We start from the raw sequence: 11,663 nt of genomic DNA on the forward strand, positions 1-11,663 counted from the left end.
CAGGATGAGAACAGAAATCGTGCGGCGGCAGTGGGAGGCCCCATAAGCTAAAGTGGTGCTTCAGGTTAAGAACAGTTTCAGGTTAAGAACGGACCTCCGGAACGAATTAGGTACTTAACCTGAGGTACCACTGTATTGACCTGGAGGTAAGTTCAGTGGGACTTACTCCTAGATAAGCGTTCATAGGATTGCCGCCTTAGGGAAGCACATGGGGGGGAAAGTGTTTTTCTGAGAGTGGCTTGTTTTTACTCCTGAGCGATCTAAAAGAACAATTTTTAAAAACCAGCTGAGATTTACAGCGCCCATTTCAGCCCAAAGTGACCCCCAACTTGGAAGAAGGAGTCTAGTCGGTGCCCGGTTTTATTTCGGGGAAGCAATGCCACCTTCCCCAGCCTCCTCACCTCCAGGGCCCGCATTGTCGCCTAGAGAGTTCCAGGCGTAAAGCGCCTGGCGCGGTGCATGCTGGGAGAAGGCCGCTGCTTTACCTTCATAGCTCTGGAACCCCTAACCTGACTTAAAACGGGCGCTCACGTGGGTTCTCCGTCTCCTAGCAACATTCCGCCGCGCTGAGCGGCCTCTCGCGAGCGCCTTGCGTCACATGACCCATGGCGTCATATTCGCGCGCCACCTCCGTACGACAGTGACCCCCCCTCTCTTTTTGTTTCTTGTTTTAATCCGAAGAATTCACTTCCGGTTTGGGCCTTGGACGGTTGGGGGGACCGTTAGTCGCGGGGGGAAGGGCGCGTGGGTTGTGAGCGCGAGTTCTCGCGGTGGCGGTTGTCATGGCAGCGGCTGCGGGGCCTGGAGGAGGCGAAGCGGCCTCGGCCTCCGCTGCCGACGAAGGCGGCGGCGGCGGCGGCACGGACAGGGGGAGCCCCCCCGGCTCGGACCCACGACGCCTGGGGCCGGGGGGGCGAGAGGAAGAGGAGGCGCCGGGGCAAGGCAGCGCGGGGGGCCCGGCCAACCAGAGCCGCGCGCCCTCGTCGTCGCCGCCGCCGCCCCGCGAAGCCGAGGTCACCGTGGAGATCGGGGAGACTTACCTGTGTCGGCGCGGGGACGGGACGTGGCGTAAGTACGTCTCCAGGACAACAGGAGCGGTTCCCTTATCTCCCCCCCCCCCAAAAAAAAAATCACCTCCTGCTCGTCCCCAGGACAGTGGTGGCTCCGTCCAGGTGCCGTTGGTCTCCCCGTCAGCCCCATCCAGCATGGCCAGTGGTCAGGAATGATGCGAGTTGTAGTCCAGCAGCATCTGGAGGGGGCCACAGGCTCCTCGCTCTGAGCCCGGCCTTGGCTGGGGAGGGCGGGGTATAAATAAAAAATTATTATTATTATTATTATTATTATTATTATTATTATGAAACATCACCGAGGCTTCCATGACCCTGCATTACTCCTTATGAGAGCTGTTGTTTACTCAAAGCTTTTCTACTACCGGCATTGTTGTTGTTTAATTTTGATTGTTTTAAACGTTTCCAAGGTGGGGGGAGCCTAATGAAACCCATGGCAAAGTAATATCACACAGCAGCAAAATGAAACAAACTAGAATGTGTTGCTATAAAATGCTCAAAACGCTTCACCCAATCAAGCACAAACATGAGGTCACTACTAAAAGGTTCTGTTCCTGGTGGACATAGCCGTCACCTCAGAACAAGCAGCAGGATGTCAAAATGATGACCTGTGGCTGTGATCCTGTGCCCACCTCATTAAGTGCTATTGGACATCCCTTTGGGACGTACACAGGTTTAGCCAGTGCATCCAGTATTCTAGTTCTTCCTGTGTTGTATCATCCCTTAAAGCAGCCTTTTCAGAGAGTACTGTAGAGATTTATGTGACGACTTCTCTTTGCATACCTGCACTCCTGCAACATTGTGGCTCCCAAAATCAAAGGTATATAGGTTGGCTCCTCTTCTGGAGTGCCCAATCTGTATTTTCCCTCAGTGTTTTTGCCACATTTGTATCTGAAAGATTCTTATTGAAATATTTCTTACTGAAATATTTATTTCTTACTGAAATAAAAATGGACTAAGGCACTTTGGCATACTTCCATTTTGTGCCTATTACTTGGAAACTTTTAAAATTCTGTGATATATTGAGCTCTACTGTCCAGTACAGAATAGTATATTTGGGCTACTCAAATGGGCTCTTGCTTTGACAAAGCATGCACACCTGCACCCTTGTCCAACTATTACAGGTCCTTTCTGCTTTTGCAGCTTAGCTGGTTGTAAGGAGTTTGGCTGAGGTGTGTCAGAGTGAAACACTGTTATTAGATTCTTTTTTAGTATTTCCTAATTTGAGATTAACCATATTGAGTGTTGACTTTCTTCCAGATTCTGCAGAAGTGATCCAGTCGCGGATCAATGAGCAAGAAGCCAGGGAGGAGTTTTATGTGCACTATGTTGGGTGTAAGTATCTTTTTGAGGTTCTCGTATGTCTGCTGATGTGGTGAGGAGGAAGTGTGAGATGCCTTTATGGTCCAGAGGTAGCCCACATGATGTCCCCCAGATGTTGCTGGACTCCCATGCTGGCTGGGGTTGATGGGAGTTGTAGTCCAGCGACATCTGGAGGACACAACACAGGCTACTCCTGGAATAAGAGCAGGTAATTCCTTCCAAACCCATTCCAGAGTCCCTGTTACGTTTTACACATGCAACAAGACTTCTCAAATGTTGAAACTTATACTGAAATTACATATTTTTCCAAGTATCTTACACTGAGCCAAAAAATTACCAGCAGCCTAGATGAATAGACAGATTTTTAAAAATGCTTGTTTTGTGGAGGTTTCCTAAAAATAACATTATTATTATTATTATTATTATTATTATTATTATTATTATTAATTTGCCCAGGAAGGGAGTGAAGTATCAAATAAGGAGGTTAGCAGTTGCACTCCTGTGTTTTATGCCCTTTCTGCAAGAGAAAAAGACATGAAAATTTTCTTGAATTTACATCCACTGCTGTCCTGAATTCATTGCAACTAGTGTTAAATCCCATGTTCTTAGAGGTGATCTCTTCAGTCACCTGAACAGATAAAACACCTGAGAACTATTAGAGTGATACTGCTGTTAGTAGGAGGGGAAATGATCTCCAGTTGTTTAGATCAAGGAAGGATGGAATGGGAGATGTTTTAACCTTCAGCTGAATAACGTTTGAAGAAGCAGCTTCAAACTCTTTTTGTGATTGGTGGAAGATCCAAGGCTGATACATATTTCTTCTCCTAATTGCAGTCAACCGGCGTCTGGATGAGTGGGTGGACAAAAACCGCCTGGCCCTCACCAAGACAGTAAAAGATGCGGTACAGAAGAACACGGATCAGTACATGAATGAACTTTCTGAACAGCCAGAGCGCAAGATCACTCGGAACCAGAAGCGCAAACATGATGAAATCAACCATGTGCAAAAGGTGATGCCAGAGGATACACGGCTGGGGAGGTTGAACTGTCCTCTACTACAGAGTGTCGGTTCCAAGGCTGGAAAAACCCCGGGTGTCTGGTTGTACCTCTGGAGCTATTTCTAACATCAGTTTGGCACTAGGAGATAGCTTTTTTAGGGAGTCTTGTCCAATTAGGAATTGAACATTTGGCCACCTTGCTGTCTTTTTCCTTTGCAGACGTATGCTGAGATGGATCCCACCACAGCAGCTTTGGAGAAGGAGCATGAAGCAGTGAGTATTCACTAGTACTTGACCTGTCTTGTTGCCGAAATTCAGTAGAGAAAAGAGCACAGCTGTGTTTTGTGGCTCCAGCTATATTTCTGTGTCCTCAGATCACCAAGGTGAAATACGTAGACAAAATCCATATTGGGAACTATGAGATTGACGCTTGGTATTTCTCGCCATTCCCAGAGGACTATGGGAAGCAGCCCAAGCTGTGGATCTGCGAGTACTGCCTCAAGTACATGAAATTTGAGAAGACTTATCGCTATCATCTGGTATGCAAAGGGAATGGGTGCTGTTGGGGGTGTGGGGATAGAGGTGTATGAGTAGACCTGCCTCCTTAGTTAATGTTTTTATTGATGGACCACCCTGAAGACATCAAGAGCTTCAGAATTAATTTATTTAAAGTATTTCTATGCTTTTCAGGTGGACTTCACAAAGCAGTTTAAATAAAAATAGTAAAACAATAAATATCCATAACATTTGAATAATAAAAATTAAAAAGACATGGGTGAAGGAAACCCTTTTTAAAAAAGCCCGTTTCTGCTGCTTTTTTCTTCCATCCGTAGAAGATGGTTTGTCAGAAGCTGCTGCACTGGTAGTCGAGGAAGGGAGAGACCACAACGGGGAGCTGGATGTTGATAGCTTACCAAGCTGTTGGTTTTCCCCTCCCTTCAGAAGGATATTATTCAATTTCAATAATTCTAATACCTATTTATTCATGTGTTACAACTAGGAAAACTAAATGAGCAGTACCAATCTCAAATAAGAAAAGTAGAGGCTGTTGGCCTTACCAGAACCCAGACAATTGGGGAAATTGTTGAAGCTGTATTGAGCAGCCCAAGCAGTGGAATTGCTCAGAAAAATGCAGATTCATCTCTCTCTCTCTCTCTCTCTCTCTCTCACTCTCGTTCAGGGACAGTGTCAGTGGCGGCAGCCGCCAGGGAAGGAGATCTACCGCAAAAATAACATTTCAGTGTATGAGGTGGATGGCAAAGATCACAAGGTAGGGGGCCCAGCTTTTGTTTTTGTTTTCTGCTACATCAGAAACCTGTTAGTTGCTATCCAACCTATCTTCCAAATAATTTCAGAGCCATGCCTCTACAAATATGAGCCTAATCTCTCCCAACGGGCTACAAATAGTCATTGACATGTAAGCTCCTTCCAGAACTCACCTTACTGTATCTTTGTGATTGAGGCAGCTTTTCGTTTCTTGATTTGGGAAGACTTACATGGGCAAGGTTGGAGCGCTCGCATATAGAAAAGATTTCCTGAGATTTCCAGTAATGGGGCTTAGTGTCAATATCTATTCAGAAGGGAGTGATCCAATATAGAAACAGCTTTACCCAATCCTACTGGTCACGTGAAATTGAGGGCCATCACTGCCTACGTGATGAATGGGAATTTTAGGTTGCTTACACAGTGCTCAGTGATATCCTAATTACAGGCAAGATAATAGCTGAGAGCAAAGAGCACCAATATTGTGAGAGACCATTCAGTGCAAGGCCTGTGAGGTATGCCAGAGAACTTTTAACATGGAAATGGCCCAGAAGATCCACTTTCTCATGTAGAGCCCTGACTCTGACCCTTGGCTTGGTTGGTAGGCTTGAAAACATCTAAGAATACAGACTTTTGCAAGTTCAGACATTGCAATATGTCCTCTTGATTTATTTGTTTTATGTGTGTAACTTAATAAATTGGGGAGATTTGATTGCACTCTGTAACTTCATTGAGGATTTTCTTAGAACAAAGTTGCAGGTTGAAATGAAATAATGTTTTCTGGGAAGAGGAGGTATTTAAAGGTTTTGGGGGTGTCCTCCATAGGGCACCTCTTTCCCTGGACTGGGAAATGAACTGGGGCACCTCTTTCCCTGGACTGGGAAAACTCACCGTGTTCTTCTTGCTGCTGTGCTCTATTTATTTACTGGTGTTTGCTTCTCTCCCCCAGATTTACTGCCAGAATTTGTGTCTCTTAGCCAAACTGTTCCTAGACCACAAGACTCTCTACTTTGATGTGGAGCCTTTTGTCTTCTACATTCTCACTGAGGTCGACAGGCAAGGGGCTCATATTGTCGGCTACTTCTCCAAGGTGCTGGCCTGGCATAGGATGAGTGTTGGGAGAGGGTTCTAGCTGAACTTTAGAAGGGGCGTGAAAAGGAGGATGAGCAGTCATGATACTGCTTTTCTTAAAACTAAATTCTGAATCCAGTAAAAATGAAAATTCTCATATGTCTGTTTATTTTGTATTACTTATTTTGCTTCTGCCATGGATGAGAGGAGGGCAATTGTGTGCTGGAAATCATCCTCATCCTCCTTTTGAGTTCTGAGATATCACCAAAGTTACCTGTCTGCTAACAGGCTCAAGATAGTTCACAGTATAATGCCTTACAGTTGAATAGATGTAATTGCAAAGAGATGATGGGTGGGGTGAAAGAGGAAGATAAGTGAATTTAAATACTATGGCCACTAGGGGCGGAAAGACGCTAAGTGACACTTGTTTTCCGCTAGCCCAATAGAATAGCTTTGCTGTATCAACTCTCTCACTAATGTAACCAGGTGAAATGTCTGCTGGTGAGAACAGATCTTGCTTTCAAAACAGTGAAAGCTGTGGTACTTAGGATGCATGAATCCTATGCCCAGTACAATATTCCCTGCTCCCTCGTTTCACTTCTTTGTTTGATTTTCTGCCGCCAGGAGAAGGAGTCACCAGATGGCAACAATGTTGCCTGCATCCTCACCTTGCCCCCATACCAAAGAAGGGGCTATGGGAAGTTCCTCATTGCTTTCAGTAAGTTGGATTCTTTCAGTCATGTGCAATAACCGCCAAAAGAAGTAGCTTCACAACCTCGCAATCTCTTCCAGTTGCTGGAAATGAGGATAGTGCCTTCACTTAACCAGAACAGACTAGAAGTAACTTGTGTAACATATGCCCTCGTATTCCACTTCAGTTAATCTGCTATAATTTGGCTTCCTCTGATTCTGTACTGTATCACCAGATGGAATAATGTTTTAAACTGTAATTGCTTTCATAAAGTTATAACTGCCTTAGAATGTTTTTGTTTTTTGAATATATAATACTTAATAGTTAATCTGAATTAGCACTTAGAATTTCCACCCTTAAAATTGCACTAACTAAAAGTGGGGAGGAATCTGCTCTTTTTAACATGTTGACACCTCTCATACTCTTGGTTAAGTTAAAGGGTTTTAGGGGTAACTGAGTATGTTCCCTAAGATCTTCTGGAGGGCTCAGTTGAGAGTGAGCCTTCTTTACTGGGTCTGAGCTTTACCTGGGGGGAGAAGCTGCAAAAGCATAGCTCTTGAGATGTTTGAATTCTGAGTTGTGACTGCTTCTTGACATTAATCCTAAAGCTCTTGTTCCTCAGGCTATGAGCTCTCCAAACTGGAAAGCACAGTGGGCTCCCCAGAGAAGCCCCTTTCAGATCTAGGCAAGTTGAGCTACCGTAGCTACTGGTCGTGGGTCTTGCTAGAGATCCTCCGGGACTTCCGAGGTACCCTCTCCATCAAAGACCTCAGGTGAGAAAGAATCCATATTGCTAGTAAGAAGTACTGTTTTGAGTAACAGTGCCCCCTAATTCCTCATTGTTGCTGAGTAGCACATATGCTTCTGTGATATTCTATTATGAGCAGTTTTGAGTGGTTTTCGTATGACCTGCCAGTTAAAATTGCCGGTCACTGACCTTGCCTTGTTTTTCACTCCCCTACCCACTGCTTTCCCCCCCACTCCCCGGTGCAGTCAGATGACAAGCATCACGCAAAATGACATCATCAGTACACTGCAGTCTCTGAACATGGTCAAGTACTGGAAGGGGCAGCATGTCATCTGCGTCACACCCAAGCTGGTCGAGGAGCATCTCAAAAGTGCCCAGTACAAGAAGCCTCCCATCACAGGTACCATGGGAAGGGCAGTAGTTGTATCCTAGACCTGGCAGTGATTTACAGGAGTCTTTTAATCAAAAGCAAAGAATTGACAGCCTAGTTCAAATCATTATATGGCATATAAGACCTGCCCAAGCCCCACTCTCTTGGATCTTACTGTTGTCTTTTGAGTTGTCAGGTCACAATGGCAGAATTGCCCTCTCATGGTTTTAGAGTTGCTAGAGCTTTTGATTCCTTGTACACAGGCTGCAGTCCTCCAAACATCCTGGTTTTGCTGACTTCCTAACAGTCTTGCACAGTCCCAGCTCTTTCTTTTCTGGCTCCTTTCTTCAGTTTCATGTTTTCCCCCTACACATTAAAGTTCTTCTCCTTTAGTACTTTGAGATTATCAGAGATGGGCTTGGTGCATACTTCAATCTCCTGCCATTTTCCTTATGCCTTATTCTTAATCTTGCCAAGTCTCACCTCATTTTAGTCTCCTTGTCTCTGAGTTCCTCGTCCTTTTTGGCTTCCCTGTGACTTGGAACTTCCTCCCAGTTTTTGCCCTGCCCTGTATGAGGTTTTATTGCCATTCAAACTGACAACCTCATTTTCTCTCAGAAGTTGGACTGAAAACTGCTTACATAAGGAGCTAAACATTCCATTCTTTGTCACTCCACCACCTCAGCCAGTCTCGTCAGCTGCTTCACTTTAACAAGCACAATACAATACATATGAGAGTAGCTTATATTGCATGTCTGTCTGTAAGATCACCATATGAGTATGCAAATATTGGGACAAAAATTGACAGCAAGATAATATCAGTCCCCCCCCATCTTGTTTCAAGTCTTCAAAATATGTGGATGCTGACTGGCTATTTCAGAAACCATAGAATGGAGATGTTTGTGACAAAGAATTAACGTGTTTCTACTTGTCCCTTTCAGTTAATACTGTATTCTTTCCTGTTACAACTGAGCTGGGAAATAGCATGTCTAATTCCAGTCCTTTCTGCTGCTATAACATTTGCAATAAGATGTTCATATTCCTTGGAAGCTGAATCACCAGTGCAACTTAAATGCGGACAGGCTTAACTACTTTGCTTAATCAATTCTGAATGCAAACTTTATAGAGTATTTGTCTCCCCTCTCCCCATGTACAGTTCTCTACATTTAAATCTGTTCCCGGGATAATTGGGTAGTATCCAACTAAATAGATCCACTAGCGCAAGGGCTTACTTCTCCCCATGCACCTTCCGTGCCCCCCTGATTCTGTACTGGGGATTCACCCTAACCCTCTGGAGCAGACATGGGGAAGAGCGGAGAGAAGAGGGAGGGGAATATCCTTTGTGCAGCCAAAAGCTAGCTGGATACCACCCATATCCTGCTTTTGCTTTGTTCATTCCGTCATGGAGTGTGCCAGGCATTGCTGAGTGCAAACACAGAACCACCTTGTGAGAGGTCAGGAAGTCAGAACCACTTTCAGTGGTTTCAGGTTTTGATCCCTGCTGAAAGAAGCATTGTTTGCCCCGGTGGGGCTGCTGACGTGCCAATCAGTGCCAGTTATGTAAGAGGAGCTGCAGACAGAGTGCCAGTTTCTCCTTCTGAGCCTCTCTCTTTTTTTAAAGGAGCTGCTCGCTGTCAGTTGTTGCAGAGGAGCAATCTGCAGGGTGGGGCATGAAGGCTGATTATCAGCCACTTTCAAGATAAGCTGGAGTATCATTTTCTTCCATGAAATGCAGTTGTTTCCAAGATGGGTAGAACAGCAAACAGGCTCTCATAGAAGCTAAAATGAATTTGTCTCAGTAATCCGTATTTGCCTTTGTTACAATCCCAAGGCATCATTTCATTCATATTGGCATTTTGCTGCTTGTTTTTCTGAAGAGCATTAAAAAACTGTACTGGGAACAGTAGCGTTTTGAACTGGGATAGCCTTTTTGAGAAGCTTGTATCAGCATTCTTAGCTGGCTAAAAGGCAGTACTGCTGCTTGTCTGCCTGTCTCTAGTGCCTGCTCCACACCTATTGACTTTGTTTTCCCTCCCCTCCTTCCTTCCCCTCCAGTGGATTCGCTCTGTCTGCGATGGGCACCTCCGAAACACAAGCAAGCCAAGATTTCCAAGAAGTGAAGGAGAAACTGATATAAGCAACGGAAGCAGCTCGGCTTCAATACACATCCACCCTTCGTATTAAGAGATTGTCTGAGGCACTCTTGTTGGTATTGCATTGATCAGACATGTCTTGGAACAGATGTTTGCAGGGTGGCAGGGAGAGAAGGTGTGTTAGCAGTGTGACGCCAACTTTACTGTGCTCCACTAGAGTGAAGACTTCCCACTTCCTCCCCCACCCTCATCTCACCTCCTGTCCCTTTCTGATTCTGCATGGCAAACTCCTTCCTTCTGGCGAAACCTGCTGTCTTGCTCTCGTAGGGTAGTAGAATTGGTGGCTTCTGTCTTAACCGGAAGAGGAGGGGGATACACACCTTCTCATCTGTTGTTTGTCACTGGCCTTGGAACCTTAGTTTCTGAGCTGCTCTAGCACAAAACCTTGGACTGCCTCTACTTCCATTGTCAGGCAGGTAGAGCAAAACAGGGGCAGTAAACACACATGAGGCAGGATATTTGGGAAGCGGTTAGTCAGCAAACATTGCAGGTGGGGGGGATTCACTTTTAGCTATGACCGTTTGGAAAAAGAAGACTTGATTGTAGTTGCAGTTTAGTTTTCCACAGTCAAATTGCAATTTAGATCCATCACAGTCAAGTGTTTTGAGTGTGGCACGCCAAAAGGGGGGCATTGTCAGAATAGTGCACAGAAGCGCTTCATGCTCCCCTCAGCAGATGAGAGCACGACTGTGCATAGTTGGGTTTGAGGCTGAATTTAAAAGCATGGATTCCCAAGAAACACAGCAGCTGAGAAGTCATTGTGCCACACCTGTCCCTGAGAATATTCCTGGCAGCTGTAGTGTCGTAGCTAACAGGGTATCTGGCCTTTTGGGTTGACCTAGTTGATTTTGATTTTCTGTGGAGACCCTACATGAAAGGGATTACTTCTAAATGCAAATATGATGGGGGGGGGGGTTACTTGCCACAGGGTCGTCGTCTTAGCCCAGGGGAATGTACAACCTCCAAACTGGAGGAAACCGAACAGTGGGATATTGTGAGTTACTTGGTTCTGACAAGTTGCCCTACCATTGTATGAGCTACCTTTGCCAGAAATAAAATGAGAAGGAATTTTCTAAGAATCGACATTCTCTTGGACAAAGCGCAGTGGAAGTAATGGAACCGAAGAGGGAGGCTGCCGCTGCTGTTCTCATCAACTTTCACCGATATGCTTGCACCCCTTCTACACTGGGACTAGTTCAAAAGGAAGTTGGTATCAGTGGGGTGGGGCTGCATTTGATATTATGGGAGAAACTGTCCACATGATGGTTCTGCTACAGATATTAGATTCATAATCCATGTATGCAGTGTGTTTTCTTTTACTTTTCAAAAATATTTTAATTAATAAAACAACAAAACAAAGTATCTTTCTATGCTGCGTGTGTAATGATGGAATTATGCCGAGCACAGGTTTGGGTGGGGGGAGAAAGTTCTGGGCAAGGTGTGGAGGCTTTAGGCATACTGGAAACATATATTCAGGATCCTGGAAATCTGCCACTGTCTGCTTTATTGCTATACTACCTGTACTGTGAAGTAAGAGAGCCCAAGCAGGCCCCTGTTGAGTGCAAGTGTGTCATCTGATATCCTGGCATCACTTGTTCATGTATATGTTTCTAGAATAGAAACACACAAAAACACACCATGAAGTGAGTGACTGCTTTAGAAAGTGAAGCAGGAATTCCTCTGACAGCCTTCCTTGATCTGTAACTCAAAGAGGCAATTCACCTTCTGTTGTAGCATGGTGTAAGCTGTACCAGGTGAAATTCTGAATTTGGTGTAAGTTCTAAACCTGCAGGGTTCAAGGGAGTGATAATTCAACAACAGCTGGAATGCTTAAAAACACAGCTTCACTTCTTAAAATGCCACTGAACATTTGCAGAATACCTTCTATATGCCAGATTTCTTTCTAGCCAATTTATTTTGTGGACTTGCTTCTTAATCAGCATTACTCACAGGATTTAAACAGGGTAAATTATATCGGG

The 11,663-nt window shown here is 45.0% G+C and overlaps 1 protein-coding gene across 1 annotated transcript; it reads left to right on the forward strand.

Moving 5' to 3' along the window:
- Window positions 1-637: 637 nt before the first annotated feature.
- On the forward strand, window positions 638-11,046 carry KAT8 (lysine acetyltransferase 8). Its single transcript, XM_079951197.1, has 11 exons — window positions 638-1,068; window positions 2,328-2,402; window positions 3,225-3,400; window positions 3,608-3,661; window positions 3,763-3,927; window positions 4,569-4,658; window positions 5,601-5,741; window positions 6,347-6,440; window positions 7,036-7,186; window positions 7,407-7,561; window positions 9,587-11,046. Exons 1-11 carry the CDS (start codon window positions 783-785, stop codon window positions 9,649-9,651), a joined length of 1,452 nt encoding a protein of 483 aa, XP_079807323.1. The 5' UTR covers window positions 638-782; the 3' UTR covers window positions 9,652-11,046.
- The last annotated feature ends 617 nt before the right edge of the window (window positions 11,047-11,663 follow it).

Source organism: Podarcis cretensis (assembly GCF_951804945.1).
Source record: "Podarcis cretensis genome assembly, chromosome: 13".
Classification (NCBI taxonomy): Eukaryota; Metazoa; Chordata; class Lepidosauria; order Squamata; family Lacertidae; genus Podarcis; species Podarcis cretensis.